Source organism: Crassostrea angulata, chromosome 3 (assembly GCF_025612915.1).
Source record: "Crassostrea angulata isolate pt1a10 chromosome 3, ASM2561291v2, whole genome shotgun sequence".
NCBI lineage: Eukaryota > Metazoa > Mollusca > Bivalvia > Ostreida > Ostreidae > Magallana > Magallana angulata.
In genome coordinates, this window is record NC_069113.1 from 26966378 (window position 1) to 26989655 (window position 23278).

A 23278-nucleotide genomic window follows, 5' to 3' on the forward strand; every position below is an offset into this window, starting at 1 on the left:
AGTCTGAACATTATAGATAAAATTCAAAGGTTCTTATCCCCAGCAGAAGTTAAATTTTTAGTTCCAGGGGTTGGTCAAGGCACCAAATCCAAAAAGATTCGAACCCAGGTCCCCTGAATCTCTAGTTAGATCCTCTACAAACTGAGCTATAGGTTGCTGGCAGTCTGACCATCAAATCATTAATGTGCAAGTAATATTTATTTATTTAATATTTGTTTATCTACAATAATATATTAAATAATGGCCAGCAAATCACAGAATTGACATGTTACAAGTACTTTATCATCTCAATCTTCTAATATTCAATATGAACCCAAAGATAAATTCATATCCCAACATCAATAAGACAGCACATCTATCCACTGAGGAATTGTTTGGTACATGTTTGGCCTCATGTACACAGTACATCATACCTTTGTTTTACAAGACACCCACTACATGTATTCATGTACCGAATGGAATGGTAACAAAAATAAAAACAGCAGACTGATGATGCAACCAAATCTTTTATTCAAGACAAAATTTGTGTATATGATTAATAAAGAGAACAAAAGTATATACGTATAATCTGTACATTTGATATAAGACACTATAAAAAGAGGGAAAAGAAGTTAAAGATTCAATTAAGAGACCACCAAATAACTTGATCTGTAAATTGCCTATCATCAAAACTATTACATGAATATATATAATCCTAATGTTTTGATTTTGTAACAAGTTATCAAATTCAAGCACTTAAAAAAAACACATTAATAAAAGTAAAATAGTACTAATTAGTGTATTGCACATTAAAGAATACATTAATTTTACAAAGTATGTTTAAATTGTTTGAAGATTTTCATTATGACAATCATTTTTACCAACATGATTTGTCTTTTAATTTTGAGCTCTCCTAATACTGAAAAGGTTTTATTAATTCATTATCTTAATTTTAATCATTGTGAAAACTACACATAACCTACACAGGCAAAATTAAAAAAAATAAATCGGATAATGAAAGCAAAAAGAAAAAAAAACCATTAAAATTTATCAAAAGTTGAGAATTAATTATTAATTCATGCACAAATTAAAAAAAAAAATACGCAAAATCACTAACCACACTTGTACAAATTTCTAATTGGTTAATTATTCAAAAAACTATTAAGTACATCAAATCTTATATGAATTTTTCTTAAATATCTTCTATAAATTTCCACACATACACACATTGAATACATGTACCTACAATGTACACTGACTATGATAGAAACTCATAATCTACATCCTGATACACAACTGTAAATCAATACAATTAACTGTTCTAAAAATCAATCTAAAACCCTGTTTGCAAAGTCTTTTATATTACTTTAAAAAATTGCTCCACATCAAATACTGTCTTGTTCATATATGAAATAGGAAGAAAAAATAAACATATGCAAGAAAAAGGTCACCAGACACAGAATATACATTTACACATTCAGATACATACATATTAAGGAAATGATTTATAAACTGTAACAATACAAAAAGGTAGAAAAAGTTTCCCTACATCACTACACCTTGAAATTACAAAATATATAACAATAACATAGACCTATATGTGAAAACAACTGTATAATGCCTAACTAGGAAGTTGATATACAGTGCAACTCTCATTTACAATGTTATAACCTCAAGTTACCATGTAAACCAATAAACAGTAGAACTTGTTTTACACTGCACCAGAGTTACAACGTAATCCCACTAAACAATGTAATTTGGAGTAACAGTGTATCCTACTTTACAGTGTAACTGTTTACACGACCTGCCATTGCATGATTGACATGTCTCTTCCTCCCGTGGACAACAGGCGAGAATCGTCAAACAGGAAGCTGACGTTGGTCACATGACTGCTGTGTCCCTTGTAAACATGCTTCTTAGCCTGCAACAGTAACATTAACCACCAGGTTTAAAGAGTGATGAATAGCAATATGTGATTGTTTTATACAAGGCTATGAGTGTGAAATGACTGTATTGGGGTTTTTTTCTTATACCTTTGGTTGACAACATGGATACTGGTAGAGATTGACTTTCCCGAAGTCATCAGCACTGGCCAGGATCTTCTTGTTGTTGGAGCGGCAGACATTGTTCACATCCGTACCATCAGCTCCCTCTGGCCAAACTCCTGGAAAGTTCAAAATTCCATAAAGTCATTCTCTGTTTTTAGTGGATTAAAACTAGTATGGTAGGCTTGAACATTCTAGAAGGTAAAAGACATACCTGCAGCATTGAAAGTTAGAGTACAATTTCCGGTGGCCCATTCAAGGTCCCTGACAGCAGAAATTGATGTTTCTTGTTTGCATGCTGGAACCTTCCCTAAAAGACAAAAAATGTACATGCAGCTCTTTTATTCAAAATTAAGCTCATTTACTTATCATGATGAGAGAGAGAGAGAGAGAGAGAGAGAGAGAGAGAGAGATGAACTGACTTACAGTACAAGACTTCATAGTCTCCTGAGTTACTGCACAAATATACACCATCGGTTGACCAGTCCAGGTGTGTTACGAAGCTGCTATGACCCTTTTAAAAATGATATCTAAATTTACACTAAGTCAAACAGTATCTTTTAAAGTTTAGTAGTAAGACAAATAATATATGTGTGCAATTAAATTTTTTCCTCATTTTCAGAATCAACTATAGTAAATAATATGTGTGTGCAATTAAATTTTTTCCTCATTTTCAGAATCAACAAAATTGTAGATTACAGATCATCTGAGATGAATATATACAGACTGAGCATTTTCCAATCCTGGAATATTTCTTGCCTCCCTCTGTCACCTCATAAATATAGATATGGTTGTCTCGAGATCCAAGAGCTAAGTATTTCCCATCTGCAAAGTCCAAATTTACAAAAATGTGTATAAATTATAAAGTATATAAAACTTAAAGTATAAAAAACATGATGAAAAAAAATAAACAGGGGCACCGCAAAGCAGAGCATACCCTCGCAAAATGAAATATTGTGGCGGTAAATGCATTATTTAGGATCTTTGAAAAAAAATATTTTGATTATTCCTTTCTCCATGCATGCTCTGGAGTGTATCCATGGAGGAGGGGGGTTACATTTACATGATTGTACAATTCCTCATATTACTAGCGAAAACACACCACAATGATTTTTACTTAAGAATTATAATTTCATTCTCTTCATTCAGTGACATACATTACACATTTAGACAATTACTGGGGTAGTGTAGGTAAATTTAAGTTTCATGAATATGAAATGAAGCTTAACATTTAACAATCTGTAGTCTGCCCTATGGGAAAATTCAAATTAACATGTCAGTTTCAACCCCAATTTTTTAAACAGAGTTATGTATCTACACCAATAGACATGAAATGAATTCATGGTTAAAGGGGCTTGGACACGATTTGAGATCAAAAACTTTATTTTTATTTTTTGTGTATAAAATGGTTTACTGGTGCATTTTAAATGATTGACCAAAATATTGAATGTTAAAGTTAAGTTACGAGCGAGATACAGAGGTAAGAATTGGTTGTTATGTAAACAAGGCTCGAGTCTTATAGTTGTTTACAAAAAAATGTAATGTAGAGAATTACCATTTCTTAGACAAAATGACAAGTAAAAACAATTTAAACTTATTCAGTATCTTCATAAATACTATTATCAACAAAATAAAGATACATTTGATTGAAACTTACGCCAATACAACACATATGTAAAAATGACAATATTCGAGCTTTGTTTACAAAACAAAGAATTACGAACTCTGTAACTTGCTTATAACTTGACATTTGACTTTCAAATTTTGACATAGCATTATAAACGTCTATTTTTATCAGTATCAACATTGAAAATGGAAAAATAAAATTTGAAAATTTTAAGCCAAATCGTGTCCAAGTCCCTTTAATAATGTTGATGATATTCGTCAAAGTCTCTTCGAATTAAGAACCTGTTCTTCTTTTAATAACACATGAAATGTAGCCCGAAATGCAGCTCAGACAGCTGCTTGTTCTGATTAAATTGGGATGAACTTCATCTCCAGCTCGCTTCAATTTATCACTGTAATCATCCTTCTAACTCCCCGTTTCTAAAACAATGTTTGTTTCTTATCTTTATAATGCCTAAATTCAACAAAATATCAAGTTCTTGATTTGAAATGTTTACCTTCGTGAACAGAAATGTCTATTGTCTAATCATTCATAAAATTTCCGTTTTAAATGTTGTAATTTTAACAATATTTTAATAAATATTCAACAGAATTACTTGGAAATGAACAGGGTTTGTCCTTAACTATGCTTATAAAGTGTAGTAAGTTTGATAAACATGCATGTGTGGTTTTTTTTAAAAGGCTGAAATGGACGACCATACACACACAAGCACAGCAGCGATGCAACAAGTTGCACAAGGGGATAAAAATGGCAGAAATGCATTCAAAAGAAGGGGAAACAGGTGCATATAGTACACAGGAATAATTTTTACTCACATTTACAGAATATTTTACAAAGAGCACCTTTTTTTTTAAAATTTGCCTCTAAATTAAGGCATGAGGTAAAAGCAACAAAATATATAGATGCTGTGAAGAGGCTTCATGTACACACCTGGAGAATACAGAGCACACTCTATCTGTTCGTTGCCATCTGTGTGACTGGTAACAATCTCATGAGTCTCACAATCCAGCACCAGCCATCTTCCAGTCTCTGTTCCTATGGCAACCACACTGGCATCTGGGTAAAAGCTACAGCTGTGGGCTGGGTCCTGTTGGACAAAAAAAAACCTCAAACTGATTTTAAAATTACATTTTATTGTTTACTACCTGGTACATGTATTGATATTTTTCTTGTTGAAAAGTTGTCAAAACAGCAATGCATTTCAAATGGTATTTCTATCAGTTTGGATGCAACAGACAAACAGCTGGAAAAATATTTTTCATATTCTAATCCAATGAATCTTCTCTTTCTCGTTTTTTCTGACAATTGTAACAAGACATTTAAATTGACGGACATTTAGAGCCAAAGTAATAGACTCAGTACTGACCGAGAGTTCCTTGGACCAGACGACAGATCGACTCATGCTGTCCCACATGTGTACTTGTTTGTCAGAGCCACTGGTCATAAACTGGTGCTGACTGGGGTGAGAAGCTAGTCCCCACAACTCATCCATGTGACCCTAAAAAAAGAACAATTAATACAAGTACCTTGATAATAGGATGTTCCATCTGAAGTATGGACTTTTACTTTCCATTTCAGCAACAGTGTGAATATCAAAAAGAAGTATTGAAAATTACTTGAAATGCCTTTTTCAACATATTTAAATGCTTTTTCATGATTATTAGGATTACAGCAACAGAAAAGAGCAAAAACAATGCAATTCATTGATAATACCATTCGAATAGGACATTTTACACTCTATCATTTATGCAATGAGGTTTCCTTTATAAGGCTAGTAACACCATTTATAACAACAGTACATAAGTTGATGGGGTTGAGATACTTACCTGTACAATGGGGTTGAGCTGTAGATCCACGGTCCCCTGGAGGATACAGTTCCTGGTGGTCCCTACAAGAACCATGCCTCCCTTACCCTGGTTAAGCATCCTCACCCCTCCAAAGTTCTCAGGGATCTTGAATAAAAAATATTGTAAATTAATTCAAGAGTCTTAAAAAATAAATTAACAACAAAATAAAATATTGTTACAACTCCTTTTAAAAATCAGAAAAAAACCCAAATTCTGCTACCATAGAAGCCAAGGGTGCTAATCCACTTCATCACCCAGAGACTAAATACTAATTAAATACAACCCACTTACGGAATTACATTAGGATCAATCTATTATGCTAAAACTAAAACTTTCAAAACTGCAGTCATTTCTGAAAACACCCCGCATTCATCTAAATGTATGCCAAATTAAAGTAAATGCACTTGCACTATCATACACTAATATTTACATTCCAAATATTTTTGCATGTAAAGTGTGTGAAAAGATACTGCAGTTATAAGACCGTAACACACACAGGGTACTCAAAGGTTAGGATAACTAGTTTTATTATGACGTCACAAACGTTGAACGCTGTAAAAAGCAACGTCACAAGCGAGAATCAAAGTTCACGCTTGTGGCTGTTACAGTGGCTCTTCCATTAATTTGAACTTACCCTAAGAATAAAACAGAAATTTTGACGTATAAATCACATTTGCAGACAAGGCAAGAAGTTAAAAAAATGTAAATATAAGCATTGAATCCTTATTTTTTGAAAGATATAGTCTCATAACTGCAGCGGTGTGTGCATACAAATTTTCATAACGCGCTAGTGCGCGTTACTCAATTTGTATGCACACACCGCTGCAGTTATGAGACTATATCTTTCAAAAAATAAGGATTCAATGCTTAATAATTCTCATATTATTTGCACATTTTACAAATCATAAAACAAATTTTTGACAAAACTTGTAATTTGATATTGTTGACATTATTTTATGCTATTTCTAATACCATTATAACGTTTTCACATCCATTTTTCAATGATAATGTTCACACCTTACTTATAATAATGCTTTTCTTTTTAATTTTATCCATCTTATAATGATATACTTTGAACTTATAGGTAAAGATGGTTAAAAGTTAAAGTTGATTGTGGCTTTATTGTCCAAGTTCAAGAAAGATAATAGGGGCCCCTTCTAAGTCACTTGAACCGAGAGAAAATGGCCGACTGTGTGTGTTTACGCCATCCCGGTGATGTAGATTAGCACCCTTGGAAGCTGAATTATGCAAATAGCGGGTACATTAATATTTATAACAGTTTTGTAAGATACACACTTTCATGAAGAACTAGTGGGTATTGTTTTTTTTAACAAAAAAACACATGTCTCCCCTTCTCCCCAAGGATTGTAATATGGGGCAAATTAAACAATTGAAAAAGAATAATGTCAGCTATATGTTACCCAGACCCATCATTTTCTTAATTTGACCTTGAGCAAAACATGGTCAAGGTCATATATAAATCAATAGTACACCTAAGTGTATTATTATTGTTCTTTGTTTAAAGTTTGAAGTCCTTCTGTCAAAGTATATTCAGGAGTTGAACAATGAAGGTTTTTCTAATTTGTCCTTGAAATAAAAATTCTAGGTCAAGGTCAATTTTTTTTCGTAAGGTTCAACTAGGTTATATACCATCTATCCATGATACAAGTTAAAAGTCTGTATGTTAAAGGAGTCTTGTGTTATGGTCCAGACAATATTTTTTATGAAAAGCTTGACCTTGAAAAACAAAATAGGTCAAGGTCAAAACTTCTGGTGGCGAGCACTCCTTCTCAATACCATCTACCTATGTTCCAAGTTTGAAGTCATAATGTCAAAGGGTATTTTAGTTACGGCTTGGACAAATTTGGATGAAGAAGAATAAGAAGAAGAACTAGACACGATCTCGTTGCGAGCAACGAATGGGTCTTCCGTCCGATTTTTTAATAGATTAGATCAAACTTATTAATTCAAAGATAAATCGTAGACCTAAGCGAAAAATAGTAAAAAAAAAATTGCGGCATTCGGGGCTTGAACCCAGGTCGCCTGGGCCATGTCCACGACTCTATCGAGTGAGCTACTCAGACTCTCGCTTCAGAACTTTGACGCTTAGTTTTTCGAGAATGCCTTGATCGATTTTAAAACAAATTACATATTCTGAATCAGTCAAATGGTCACTATCAACCCTACAGAAAAATATCAAAAAAGGAAAAAGTTGAAAAAATCGATTTTTTGTCTTTCCTTCCGGTGACGACCAGAAGTGACGGACGTTAACCATTTAACCTAAGGGCATCCTTCCAAAGATAGATCTATCATCGCTGAAAATTTCAAGTTTCTATCTTCAACCATTATTTAAATATTCGCTGGACAAAATGAATTTTTAAAAAAAGTAAACTTAACGTTGTTGACGAACGGAAGTGACGTCATATTCGAAAAGATATGTATGCATAGCTATAGTTACTGTCTTCTATCTGTAAAATTTTCGAGAATATCCGTCGAATCGTTTTTGAAATATTCGGTTTAAAAAAATTTGGTGCAGGAAAAAAAACAAGAAAAATAATAGGTCAAAAGAAACCTAACGAAAACAATAAGGTCTTCCGTTGGAAACGGAAGACCTTAATAAGAAGAATAAGAAGAATAAGAAAGTCGACAAAAACAATATGTCTCCCCTTTGACAGGGGAGACATAATAATAGTTACAAGACAATCTTACAGACAAACAATAAAACTGAAAATATTTTTCATTCACAGAATCAAATTTGTAATGATATACTGCATGTATTTTTGTGCGAAGGGTGAGGAAGGAGGGGTTCAATTCATCAGACATTTACAATCACCTCTGTCTCGACCCCGGTCTTGGTGTAGGAGCTGTCAAACTGGACAATCTTCCTGTCCTTTCCCCCTCCAGAGAGCAGGGTGCCATCCTTCATCACACACACAGAGAAAATCCCACCTTCATGGACTCCCTCAATAGCTTTAGATATTCTGTTGTTTCCTGTTGATAAAGATTTCTCAAGCGTGTTGATAACAATAAAAGGGTACAAAGACACATATTGGGCACTTGTTTTATGTAATGAAAATTATACTTTAGAAACAAAATTTTCAAATCAAACCTTTGGGCCAAATGAAAATGTTTCCGTTTGAATCTCCAGATATAACGTCTCCATTCTCGGCAAATGCTACACACAGAACAAACTTTGGTTTATCATGTTTCTGTAAAATATAAAACATGATATTCACTTTACTGTCTCAATGAAACCCTTACCAGACAGAGAATAATGGGGCACTAAATGTAAGTAAAACTAGACATACATCAAAGATGCCGGTCTTCTTGGCCAGTGAGCCTCCCTCAAGGGTCCAGAAGGAGATCTGACCTTTCCCACAGGTGATGATGTTGCCCTTTTCCAGGGGATGGAACTCTGCAGCCAGCACTGGCTCAGTGGAACTCTGAGGAACAAATCAGGCAGTAATAATCTATGAAATTAATATCTCACATGTTAAGACTCATCTTTTGATGCCTATAGGAAAAGCAAGAGGTCACAATGCTCACCTAAGCAACAATAGCCACAATAAAATCAGCTTTATGGAGTCACATACAATATATCTTAACAATGTCGTATAATATATTCTGCATAAAAAAAATTCCCCTGCATATTCTTATGTATATTATTGACCCCCTTTGTATAAACAGGATGATTTTACAGTGATATTACATAGAGCAGTGCAGTCCTTGAGTTGATGATCAGACTTAAACAACTGTTTATATATAGATCGTAAAACTACATCAGACTTTGAACTCCTTGTGAGGCCCAAGAATTGTCTAGGGGCCAGAGTCTAAATAATTTTAAAGAATCAGAACATTTAAGTTTTTGTGGATTATGTAAATGCTTTCCTTTGTAAAATTGAAACCCCTCCCCCTCCCAATGGGGCCCAACCCTACTCCTGAAGATAATGATTTTGACAAATTTAAATCGATACTATCTAAACTGACTAAAGTTACAGCTTTTCTAGGCAAATTGGGTTTAAGAAAATGATATTTAAAGATTTTCCGCTTATATTCCTATGTAAAAGTTTCACCCCCCCCCATTGTGGCCCCACCCTACCCACAGGGATCATGATTTGGACAACTTGAATCTACACTACCTGAGGATGCTTCCATACAAGTTACAGCTTTTCTGGCTGATCAGTTTCAGAGGATATGATTTTTTAAAATTTACTCAATATATTCCTATGTAAAAAATTTGACCCCCCCCCCAATTGTGGCCCCATCCTACCCCTAGGGATCATGATTTAGACAACTTGAATCTTAACTACCTAAGGATGCTTCCACATAAGTTAAAGCTTTTCTGGCTGATCAGCAGGGTTGTCTCTATGACCCGGGGGGGGGATTCCCCCACCTATAATGCCCTAATTACCCAGCTATTATTGCATTATTGGTCAAGTACAAAACTCTGTTTCTCTCCAAAGCTAAGTCTTTATCCTCAACAGCCTTGCACTGTCAATAACATTTTGTTTGACAAAACAATTAATACACATCAATATTCCCCTCTCCAGGCGGCTACCACTGCTGCTGAACTATTTTCCTAATCAGTGACTTGTAAATTCACTTGATGTCCTTCTAATGCCCTTGTTAGTTCTAGCAGAAGTCTCTTGCAATATCACTAGATGTAATTGGTTCTAGTAGAACTCTGAGCTTAAGATAGTTGACAAAGAGAGGAGACTATCAGTTAACATAGCCAAAGGGGAGAATTCTAAGCTCAGCTGAGGAAAATTGACAATTAGGGGAAAGTCCTGAGTTGTTCTAGCTATGAGAATTTCAGGCTCAGCTAAGGAGTAGTCAATTAGAAGGGACGCATTTGGGGTGGGTCCTGAGTGGGACAATTCTAGACCCAGGGGACCCCTGGGGTTAGGTTCTGGCAGGGACAATTCTAGACCCAGGAGGTCTCTGGGAGTGGGTGTTTCTGGCGGGGAGGTCACTGACCTTGGTCTCTGTGATCTTCTTGGGGTGAGACTTGCTCAGGTCCCACACAGACATGACGTGGTCGTTAGCGTCATCCACCACCACCAGCTGGTTCCCTCCGTCCTGTACGTCACAAAAAAAAATACAGACTATTTCTCTTCTCAACGAGATTCAATCATGAAAATCACAAGAATTCTGGTCATCTTAAAAAAAAGATCAGACACAATTATAGATTCTCAGAATAGGTTTGTATTTGAAGTGTGTTTGTAGTTTTAATTAACCTGGATTTTCTGAGATAACGAAAATGGTCAATTTGTTTCTATAGCTTTTGTCGAGCAAACTTCAAAGACAAGACACCTGCAGCAAAGATTTATCTCCTATTTTTAACTCACTATTTTTGCCATACAAAGCTGATCTTAAATATGTTATTCTAACAGATTTATTGATTATTTATCGGAATGCAACCATGAGCATTTCTTCATATGGAAAGAAGAGGCTGTAATAAAATGAAAAGCTTGACACATGTATATCATCACGGAGCAAACAAGATCTGTGAAGCGTATATAAAGTATGGTATCAAAAGTAGAAATGCTTCTGAGATATCAATAGCTCTTTAGGTACCACTGAAATATTCAGATATCTCTTGAGCCACAGGGATGTCTGTGGACCGCATTAGATATAGGTTTATACTCAATGTTCATTATTTTCTTACCAGCCTGGAGAAGGAGAGACAGCTGACAGCCTTGTCGAAGTCTCCTATCCCGATCACATGAAGGGTGTTCAGGTTCATGGTGTCCCATATCCTCACATGGGGCTGTTCATACAGAAAGAGGGTCACAGAATGTCAGAATCAAAGTACTGACGATCACAACAGCTGTATGTTAATGTTAAAGATAAATTTGGATTGTGGTAGTAATTAGTCTACATTAAGGGTATAAGGAACTGAGTAATCATATTTCCGAATACTTTGAATAATTCATTGGGGTATATATATAACTACAAACATATATGGGTAAACACATAAGATAAAGTTAGTGAATGATTAACATTTCCTTGTATCGTCATTTACAATACCGTACAATACAATCATGCAGTGAATATCACAGTATACATCCAATATATCAACACCTGCAAGCTTTCCAGGGGGAGAGTAATTAAAATTCTTTATTCAATGCATTGTTTGCATCTTTTTAGCAAATGCAAAATTTTCACATCATTACAGCAAAAATCAGTCCCAAATGAGCAATTAATTGCCAACAACTGATCATGCAATAAAGTGTACGAATGTGATCTGCAATGGGAATCCAAATGCATTATGCAACATGGCACACAACTGGATAGTTGTTAGCAAGTCTTACCCAATGATCTTTATCTGCATCAGGGATATCTTTTTTCCCAGCTTTTCTCTAATCATGCAACAGAGCACAAAAAGGACAGGTGAGAAAAAGAAAACAGTGAAATGTAAAACCAGGGCAACAAAAAAGGTCCAACTAAGCAAAGAAAATATAGAAGAATTACACCATTCCAATATTCACCATAGAATTAATTACAGAAAGTTAACATATGTATCAAATACGGAAGAATGTTAAATGTTTTAATATACATGTATCTTGCTATCATATAAATCAAGGTTTATATTATTTCTATAGTAATAGATATACAGTTCATGCATTATTACTTCCAGGTACACAAATGATAAGATAGGTACATATAATTTATAAATTTCTATTTAACAAACTTGAAGTTTGCACAACTCACTGTCAGGCCTACATTGATTAACAAAATACATGAAATACAACAAAGACATTCAAAATTCAGTTAAGAAAAAAATTAGGAACAAAATTTTTTTAAAGATAAATGTACTAAGCAAAAAGATGATAGAATTGATCTTTAATGAATATATGTGCAAGCAGACCACCAAGCAAATTGAAGATAAATTTTTTTTTACAAAACAATTTTTTTATATCCTGACATTGTGATATTTATTGCCATTGAACTTTGACCCCTACCTTGCCCTCTTTCTGGTCATGACCTGCTACTTGACCTGTGGCAACTCTCACTTGGTCAGGATGAATGGCGAGACTACAAAGACATACATGTACATAGAATGACATTAAATTAGTAAATTAAACCAACTGGTATTTGTATGTTTTAATGGTATTATCAAAATAAATCTTTGTTTATAAGCCTCATAAGTATATGAATAGTAACAAACTAACCATTAATAAACTCTGTATTAAAATATGTACTTGTATATTTATTAAAGAAAAAAGTCCAGCAGGGAAATATAAGAAATATTCAATTACTGTGTATTCCAAATCTGCATTCAGTTACAGAGTAAAATGCATTATTATTGAAATAAATGTAATACAATCCTTATAACAATGTTAGACTGCAACTTTTTCATTCAAAACTGGGTAAGTCTTGCATGAATGTGTATTAAAGCCAAAAGCGACTAACCACTTCACGTCGTCGGTGTGACCCAGGTAATGCCGTTGGGTATTCTCCTCCACATTGTGGAGAACAACTGCTGCTGCTGCAAAGTAGATGATTTCTCCAGTGGAAAGGTAGTACAAATTGGAGCGACAGTCTCTGCCTCGGTACCCATAGCTTGTTACAGTCAAGAATGCAAACAGTCAAATGTTCTCAAAATATTTACAAATCCTTGATTTATATTCAAATGCAGTCTGAATTTAAGGACTATACTCTGTCCAAAGATATCCTGGATTCACATTTTGCTTAATTACTCAATATTTATAAATACCTCAGGGTTCAAATGACGTTCATTCCAAAGTATGAAAATGTATGAAGACTTCCAGGATTTCTCAGTTGAAACGCCCCTGTTAGCTTATCAGGTTTCAATACATGGCTAAAACATGTGATGTCAACGAGGATTTTGTATTGCAGCAAGCCCAAATGATAACATTGAAAAATTGCACGAGTGACTTCCAAATGGAGAAAAGATGTAAACATTCCACATTATAAATCTCCATAAGAACTCAGTTTTAGTTCCTGTGAATTTTTTCGAGTGAAAAATGATAATGTGTGAATGAAATTATCATGGAAATTCTCCTTTCATCTATTTCAATTGTACTACTTTCACCGGTATGTATATTTTTATTAAAAACCGTCCAAACGTGCAGCATAAATATCTTTCCAAGGCAATATCAGTGTTTATCATGTATTTGGCCTTTTTATTATATATAAAACATACATTGCATTTTAAAGAGTTGGGGGCTAAAACATTTGTTTACTATACTATGGAATCATTAGAATTTTAGGAGGCTCACTATTTATAGAATTCGTGTATTAACTTTCTCTACCTAATGTAAATCACAACCATTATTATTGATCAGTTTCAAATCCACAAAATTCTGACCTCAAAACCTCCAAGAAGTTGACAATTCACAAATCAAAGTACTGAAAGTACTGACACGAGTTGATGCGTCAGAAATCAGACATTTAGTGCCCCTTTTCTGCTCTCAATAAGCAGAACTTGAAATAAATAATAAATAAAGTATATAGGTATCTTATTATACTAGGCCACAACATATCAAAGAGAAAAAATCACGAATAGTGAAAGATCATTTTTTAAATTATATAGAGGAGCATATCTAAATATTCTTTAAATTGACTTCGACAGAACATTTTAAATTTCATTTTTCCTTTTTCTTTATGATCAGAATGGTTAATTTGGGTATTTTTAATGTCTTGCCAAAATTTAAAAGTCATATATTGAGTTAGAAGCACGATAAAGAGTTTTTATTTCTTTGTTTTGTAAACAAAACCCGAGTCTTGTTATTGTTTACATATGTGTTTTGTTAGACGTATGAATTTCCATCAAAAGTCGCTGTCTTCTGTTGATAATCTTAATATTATATAGAGGGATGTTCGGCCATCTTGTACATTTGAGGGTCAAAATGTAAACATATATTAAACTGGTTTGTTTTTGCCCAAAACTGACTAAAACAGTTGTCATAACATAAAAAGGCAATAAATATGAGTTTTACTTATTGTTTAGTCTGCAAATTACGCATACAAAAACAGGAAAACAGTACAACACCTTTTTTAAAGCTGCATGATCCGATTATATTTACATTTCCCAGTGTCTTTGCCTATGATAACACTACGTATCGATTTTGTACTATAAAACCCATAATACAAATGACGCCAAATTGAGGCGCCATCGGGGTTTACTTATTTATATTTTTTATATTTAATCGTACGATGGCTTAAAATTATATAAATATAAGTAATAAGGAATCATTCTTTGAATATTATGAGGTGATAATTTCGGTCGGGGTGTGATCAAATCTATCATAAAGCCCTTCGGGCTTTATTGGATTTGATCACGCCCCGACCGAAATTATCACCTCATAATACTCAAAGAAGGATTCCTTATTCCTTATTTATATCAAATTTTGTGTACGCTTTTAAACGATGGTTGTGCTAAGTATGTGTATAATAACAGACATTGCGGTAGTTTTCCCAGTCAATTAAGCCATATTTCAATGAAAAAAATTATAGTTTTTTTAACAAAACAAACGTCATAAAAAGGGTATCGCGTTATTTCGCCTCATATTTAAATTCGCCCCTGAAATCGAGGTGGGGATGATTGTATTACGACTTGACATACAGTGTTAATGTGAGTTTTGGCAAAACAAAAATAAGATAATTGGTTTGTATGGATATGAACAATTTTGAATTATTTTAAAATAATTAAATTTTCATTGCTAGATAACTATGAATGTGAAATGAAACAAATTCACATGACAGACAACATGTAATAAGCCGGTCATTTTGCACCATAATATTTTTTAAAAGCGTTATCTCCACTTGAAGGAAAAAGGAAAATTTAAATATTATCAAAATATCTGCGGTAAATGATTAATTTATTTCATATTTTAATGAAGAGAAAGTTAATGCATGACTGTATTAACCAAGAGAGTTTTATGAAATTTAAGTTACTTTTCACAATATTTTAATAAAACATACGTTGCCCATAGACTTCAATGCAAAATTCACAGTGTAATTAGTTGTACCATAATTAAAATATTAAAAATTCCTTTGGTGGAGTATTTTTATTTGATAACACCTTCAAAATAATATTATGATTAAGAATATCGGACCATTCATTTATTAGGTACAAAATGTGGTCGTTATATATCGAATACCTTAAACAGGTGGTTTGTATTGTTATGTCGATCAACACAAATAATGTTAAGTTCATTCATTCGGCCACATTTAACTAATGTTATATATACATCTTTCTCATAATTATATTTATATAGTTACCTTCTATACTGGTACCTTATTATTAGGTAGAGGGTTGCTATATATTTTTTATTATGAAAAAATGTATAACATATGTGCCTCTGATTTATCGTATTTACTTCAATGAAAGCCAACCGTCAATATGATCAAATGATGGTCTCTTTTTCTGTCATTCCTTAAATTATTATACTTCTTTTCAGAACCTTGTTCCATTTTTACATTACATTTCAAACCATTTTTACAAAACTACATGGACACAAGATTTTAAAGGGTTTCATAAATCACATGCACGTGACGTTTAAAACTTTTCTCTTTAAAATTCTCTTTTTTTCATTTAGAGAAAAAAGTTTTTGAAAACGTCAGGTGCCTGTGTTATATCTAAACAATAAAATGCTTTCTTTGGTGATTCATGGGGGATATGAAGGTGGCGACACAGCAGAAAAAATACATTATCCGCGTTAGCGGGTTATGTAAATTTTTTCTGCAATGATCGCTATCTTCATAACCCACATGAATCATCAAAGACGCATTTTATTGTTTTTATTTACAATTTTTTAACAAATTAATAAATTGATTGTAAAAAGTAAGTAAAATTCACAAAATTACTGTTTATGTACATCAGTACGTTAGCTAAAAGAAACACCAAAATCCTCTCCATGATTATATTTCGTGCAGTCCGTGATTTTTCTTAGGTTGCTGCATAGTTTTTGACCAATCGATAAACGGGGCTTGTAGATTTCCGTCTTGTTGTTTTTATTATATAGCATTTAAAGTTATTCTACATTGATATATAAATATAATATACTAATATAAAATTCAAATCATAACACCAAAAGACAAAATTCTACTCATGTCCAAAATGCACACCATTAACTACAAACTACCATTCTATAGACTGGGTAAAATAGTTTGCCTCTGTTTATCAAACCGATTTGTAAAAAAAAATCATGTTTATGATACTATTTCTTAATCAACGCTGCTCAAAACACAGTAACTACCACGCTAATCTATTTATAATCTATGACGTATATAAACAGGCGTGCAGTTCCCGATGTGCATGTTGCAGGGCCACACTGACCTTGAACTCGACGAAAGATCAAACCACATAGACCCCCCCCCCCCCCCCAGCTCTTTATTATTTTCAACTCTTATGCTTCAACTCTTTGTTTTGTCACACTAAAATCATTTCACGTTTGTAAGCGTAAGTAATGAAACGCATTCATGATCTTGAATTTCAACTCTTGTGTGGGAAAACGTTAAACGTCCATCACTGAGCTGAGCTCATCTGCATAAATAGCGATTACAGCGCGGGTATCACTGAAGTTCCATATACATGCACATACGTCTTTAATTTTAGCGACATTTTTATCAGTCAATTAAAATGTTTTTAGTTATGAAGAAACATACTTGATATGTTTTATACAATTTATTGACGGCAACAATAATGTATCCTTAGTATATGAAATGTGTCAGAAGATTTTCCTTGAACCTATATTCTTGTGCGGATTGATATTAATTAACAAAAAGAAAATCATGATTTTTTGTTGATTAAAATACGATGATAACAAATTTTACCTCCGATAAAAGAAGTCATCCTTTCATGATTCATATCAATGCATTTTGATAATTGATGTATAAGTCTGACCATCAACACGAAAATGTGATTTAACCCAGTGATGGGAAACCCCTTTGCAGTGACTATACTGAGTTGATATACATCAACTCGTAAAAAACTAGGCTCCAAAATTTTAAATGACTACATCATGTACATAACAGCTTCTCAAAAGCATCCAGAAAATATGCACTGATAAATGGTGAATATACATTGACAAGGATACACCCACTCCAGCTGCAGTTTCTCTGAGGGTGGATCAGCCACACTGGTCACATCCACATTCTCCACCGAGGTGGGGGCATATAAATTGATAGCTCGGCCCCTGAGGTAGATTTTCACATATCCTTCCTCTTAGAAAATGAAAGCAGGAAACATAATAAACACATGGACTTGATACATACTTCAATTCATTTATATTCTGGATACTAAAATCATGATGACCTTGAGTTTTTGACATAGGTCAAGGTCAGTTAAGGACAGGAAACAGTGACACTTTCACTATGAAGAATGTAGTGTGATTATTGGTCTGTTAGTTCTAAATAGAAAGTTGAAATCCCTGTAAGATACACTCACACTGACCAACTTTTTTAAGTGTGCTGAGGTAAGTGAGGTTTGAAAATTGAAACAATTTCTATGAGTTTACTAAACTGTTTTCTAAAATAAATACATTTTCAAAGATACTTTCAGTGACGCTTTGGATGAGTACAAAAACAACACAATTCATTAGTCCCAAAAAGCCATACCATAACTAACCTTTCAATTGTTCTGGAGTTTGAAAAAACAGCAAAAATAGAAGAAAATATTCAAAGAGCTTTTCAGTGACATTTTGGGTATTAAGGAGAGGAAATGTTGGAAAACTCTGTAGTTCCCCAAAAAAAAGTCCCCAAAAGCCACACTAAAACTGACCTTTCAATTGTGCTGAAGTTTGAAACGATTATATTTTAAAAAGTCAACATCATTATCATTATCTGAAAAAAAAAGTTCATTGTTTTTGTTTTTTTTTAAAAGAATTATTATTGATACTGTATTAAGGAATGAAATTTTATAATTTGATCAAATTACCTGCTCTCCACTCAGGATCTCGGCTGCTGCAATTAAAATAAATGAGAGAGATTAATCATTTGATGAAAAAATGATTTTTCTAGTAATTTCATGTGGGGGTAGTACGACACAAAATTCAAATGTTGTGACTACCTACTTCATGAAAAAAATATTTCAATAACATACAACATAACACGAATGAAAAAAAAAAATTGATTTATCATTTATAAAAAAGAAAAATGTCAGCTAGGTTTTAGATGCTAAATTAGAAAGACTTTAGGGATTAACTTTTGTCATGTATATTGATTTATGTTTATTTGCAAAATGGTCTAAATGCAATTAGTTCTAAATTATGTAAATAGATTTAGCAGACATCATTGTCAGTTGTATTAGCATCCTGGGAGAAGTCAATGTATAGATTCCATTGGTAATGTTTCACTAGAACATGTACTCCCTTCCCTTTGAGGCACTGTGGATGCATTCTTCTGACAATATAAGGCATGATTTGTTTTTTGTTTTTTTCCGGTGGGGGGGTGGGGGGGGGGGGGTGGAAAAAGCAACACAGAAAAACTTAAATATAAACAAGTCTGTATTAAAAAAAAATTCAGAGTCTGGCTTACGTGAGCTTGAAATAGCCTGATTTTGCTTGAATTTGACAATGATAAATTATTTTGGACAAGTTATATAACTGTACAAATTGACAAGAAATTTAGCTGGTTTAGTGTGATAGGTGTAGTTTTCATTCAGAGGCAGGCATACAGGATACCATAATTGTTTTTTGGGGTTTTTTTGAGTGTGTGCAAACCTTAGCTCTATCATGATTAATTACAGAAACAGAAACTAAAGATCACCCCTCCCCCAATTATGATGGATGTATGAATTGTAAGGTCTTGTAAAATTGCAACACAGCAAGCATAGAACGGCAGGTGTTGCCCATCAAAATCTTTACGGTAACAAAGGAATGTCCACAATATGTTACACATTGTGTCATAAAGTTACATATATATATCAAAAAGACCTTTGTTGGTCCAGTTACCATGGCAATTTATTAATTTTGTAGCTCATTGATTTTTCAGTAGTTTGAGAGAGAGGATGGCTACCACAGCATTAGCCATCAATGGTATTGAATGCATAATTAATGCCTGATGCTTTAATAGATCTGGGTGAAAACAAATAACACCATTTGTCAAATGGGTTCTCTCACGTCAATGAAAAGGAAATTCACTTTTTTTGTAAATTCAAGCTTTAATCCATATGTTCTCTATACCACTGCAGTAGAAATTAAGGAAAATAACAAAATTGATTTAGGTTTGAATATTTAACAGATATATACAAATACTATCACAGATTTTAATATTTGAAACATTAAATCATATTGCTACTTTAAACCAACAAATAAAAAAGTCACAAAATGCACTTTATTCTAAAAAAGAAGCCTCAATACTGAAACGCTGATTGATACAAACCAGGACATATATATTATATGTAGAGCATGCATTTTTAAATGAGATTGTACATTATATGAATTCATATGTAAATAAGATAAATAGGGCATTCTACTGAACTACGAGTAATTTGAGTAAAACAATTGAAAAGATATTGAAATTAATAAACTAATGTACAATAAATACAGTATATACCGAAGATATTTTAGTAGACAGTTTATACATTGACCAAGCTATATATAGGGTTATTATCTACACCAATTCAGATTATCAGCGAAGAAAATGAGTCAGTATATCCTTCGTATGAACAAAAAACACAGTATGAAACAGAAAAGTTAAGATGCTCGAACAATTTCCTCATTCATAACAGATACATCCTTCATGTTAACATCATGCACAAAGACATGACTCCAAATGCATTGATAGGAAAGAAATGACCTATTGTCATAGTGCATATAATGCTGAAAATGAACTATTCAGAAAGTGTCCAGCTAGGTCAGCTCAATAGTTTCAAAACACAAAACTCTAGGCCACAAAAAAATAGTGTAGAGTGTAAATATTTCATGCATGAAACAAATAAAAGCAGAATTGTTTGGAGTAAATCAAACGAAATTTGTCTTTACCGTGGCTTGGACCCTCTCTTTCCTCTGGAAGCCATGAGTAACAATTTGTAACAGTATATTGATGGTTGATAAATACAAGGTCCCTGCCCACCTTCGATAACACTCCACTTATTATAGAATTACACACAGTTACACATGAATTAACGCACAGAATGTTACTATGTCAACAACAATTCCGTAGCCCGAGAAAGCAATAAATATACATGTACATATATTGTGGTATATAAGGGCACCAGTCAAGCGTTACTGCTGGCAGTGTGATGTCCAGTCAGCTGACTGTCATGTGACTGATGAAGAACGTTAGCAGGTTGTCAAGGAAACCATCAATAATTGATTTAACCTAATGCATTAATGTCCATCTCATCTCTGAATGACCTTCATCTTATTACTTAATATACAAACTAGTGCAATCTCCGTCTTGAATTTCCACTTTAATTGAAACAACTGACACTCAATACACAGATTATTTCCAAAAGTAAAACAGAACTAGCTGTTACATTTTAATTTTTCTTCCTTATGTCTCATTTCTTACAACCCACTTACTCATACCAACACAAGCCTCGGTAGTAACACAGTGATGCATCTTCCTGCGTACATGGAGTGGTTTCTTCCTATCACATTAACCAACTTTTAAGTCTTGTTTTGGGTGAGTTGTTTTCTTTCAAATATTTCTTTCAACAGCAATTATTTATTTTATGGTTGTGCAATAGCTAAATGATAATTGGTAATGAATTATTTTCATGATGTTCTCTAAAGAATTCAGCTACAGGTAGTTTTCAAGAACAAAGTTTCGAGGTCACTCAACAGAAATTAAATAAGTGTCTTAACAATTAGGTTAATTTTATGTTTCAGAAATTGCTTGCTTTTAATTTATTCAATTTACATTTAATCTACTGGTGGCAAGATGTAGTAACTGATAAAACAGAAAGCAAGCAAGCTGAAAAATATCTAGGACATTTTTATCTTACCCTGCAAATAATAGCACCTTGACTTCTCTTACTGTAACATTCTGAACACTAGATCTAAATAAACAAAACTAAAAACCCACACAGCTAACCTAACCGCGCCTAGCTATGCAAGCGTATACATATACTAGTATTTAATCAACTTTAGCAGACTCTTGCAATCTCCTAATGCAACTACACCTTTTCAATATGTATTATGTTTATCATACAGTCCTCTCTCAGATTTGATCAATCCTCTGCTGACCATTATGAATTCATGGTCTGTGTGAGCTTGATACCCTCACATTTAAGTCCTCTGCCATTGGACCCTGGAGACCTCTCTACTGATTTAACGCTTTCAATAACATTACATCACCGTTATTCCTGATTTGTTGTTGATTTGCCAGTTAATGGAGATCTAAATATATTCTCTGTCAATTAACCAGTTACTGAACAAGAGTTACAGTTTCAGTTTGCAATCAGAGATCTTTTGAATCACTGTTATTTTAAGATATTCATGTATAAAACATTTTTTTTTTAAAATAGAGAACCTTTTAAGTCCTCGAAATATTCCTCTATTTTACCATGTAATCTTTCATCAATTCTGTGATTTAAACTCTGAAATCACATTGGATAATGATAACGCTATATCCTTCATCTCTCCTCTCATTTTCAATTTTTTTATGAACAAGCTAAAATTGTACAAGGTTTCACACCCACCCTGAACAGAAGCAGTGCATTGGCTCAATAATTAGAGATAGGCAGGATTTTTAAAAAGTTGAATGTGTTTGTTAATAGATAAAATATATACAAGGGAGCTAGCATTAAAAGTTATATTGTTAAGTTGGTTTTAACATTGTATAGAGGATTTTTAAACCTTTATAAAGAGCCATAACTCTAGACAAATTATTCTTCACTTTGATCAGCTACAATCCTCTATATAATGTATCATTATGAAATTGGGTTTATATGGCTACCACCCAAATTTACCTCCTTTCATTAGAACTCTGTCTCTCAAAGCTTTTACTAGTACGTTTGGTTTCAACAGGTTTGCTAGATTTTGGTTCAACAGGTTTGCTAGATTTCGGTTCAACACCTTTGCTAGCTTTCAGTTCGACAGGTTTGTTAGCCTGGCTAAATTGTTTTTTCACAAATAAAAAAAAAACCAAAAGATACAAAAACAAAATTTAACAAAAAAATAACCAGAAAATAAACTGTGTAGCAAAAATAATTAAGTGTGTGTTTCAATGGATAACATACCCGTCCCTATGGAGAGTAGAGGAATCCAGGGAGTTCGACATGGAAGACCACTTTTTACTGGGGGTGTTGGTCCGAGGGGAGGCAGCAGAGCGATGTGTGGGGGTGGTGGGTCGTTTGTTGGGGGTGATGTGGGCATTGTCCAAGGGACTGCTGTAGGCCTTTTCTGCCCTACGGGTCGGCGTCCCCCGGAAATTGGGTTTACTGGGCAGCGCTGAGGATGATTGTGCTGCAATAGAAAAGCAAATATATCACTACCTTTTCACTATTATATATCACTTTGTTTTTAGAAAGTTTATCAATTCTTATAGAACATTCATTTTCATTTACAGAAAATTAATGCTAAAATGAGATATTGAATGAGTGAACCCTGGCGTCCTTACCGAATACTCTAAACAAACTAATATTATTTTCGAACAATTTTATTTAGCGATTTCCCTGAGATGAGTTGGTTTGCGGTGACTTAATTTTGGGACCAACCCTTATCCACATCTTTTTATTTCTTAACAACTATATGGCAAATACTGGTATGCGGCAAGAAATATTTGCAGCAATGTGACTTTTGCAAACCTCGTGAAAAATTCTCTCACACGAAAAAAAATTGGTTTACTGTACCAAACTTATC

The 23278-nt window shown here is 33.5% G+C and overlaps 1 protein-coding gene across 7 annotated transcripts in view; it reads right to left on the reverse strand.

The window, feature by feature from the left end:
• Window positions 1-487: 487 nt before the first annotated feature.
• Window positions 488-23278, reverse strand: part of LOC128175563 (echinoderm microtubule-associated protein-like 2) — a 29630-nt gene continuing 6839 nt past the window's right edge. For 2 of the 7 annotated variants that reach the window (XM_052841311.1, XM_052841309.1), the window contains exons 3-22: window positions 22657-22882; window positions 22387-22530; window positions 18406-18431; window positions 17567-17693; window positions 12915-13064; window positions 12464-12536; window positions 11813-11860; window positions 11167-11268; window positions 10476-10577; window positions 8807-8941; window positions 8608-8707; window positions 8332-8489; window positions 5478-5603; window positions 5018-5149; window positions 4582-4738; window positions 2752-2849; window positions 2451-2538; window positions 2239-2334; window positions 2013-2143; window positions 488-1900 (exon numbers count right to left, since the gene is read on the reverse strand). In XM_052841311.1, coding sequence (XP_052697271.1) covers window positions 1775-1900; window positions 2013-2143; window positions 2239-2334; window positions 2451-2538; window positions 2752-2849; window positions 4582-4738; window positions 5018-5149; window positions 5478-5603; window positions 8332-8489; window positions 8608-8707; window positions 8807-8941; window positions 10476-10577; window positions 11167-11268; window positions 11813-11860; window positions 12464-12536; window positions 12915-13064; window positions 17567-17693; window positions 18406-18431; window positions 22387-22530; window positions 22657-22882 — 2345 coding nt within the window. In that variant the 3' untranslated portion in view covers window positions 488-1774. Of the gene's footprint in view, window positions 1901-2012; window positions 2144-2238; window positions 2335-2450; window positions 2539-2751; window positions 2850-4581; window positions 4739-5017; window positions 5150-5477; window positions 5604-8331; window positions 8490-8607; window positions 8708-8806; window positions 8942-10475; window positions 10578-11166; window positions 11269-11812; window positions 11861-12463; window positions 12537-12914; window positions 13065-17566; window positions 17694-18405; window positions 18432-20452; window positions 20477-22386; window positions 22531-22656; window positions 22883-23278 lie in introns of all 7 variants that reach the window. The other 5 variants (XM_052841316.1, XM_052841315.1, XM_052841313.1 and 2 more) reach the window with 4 other exon arrangements.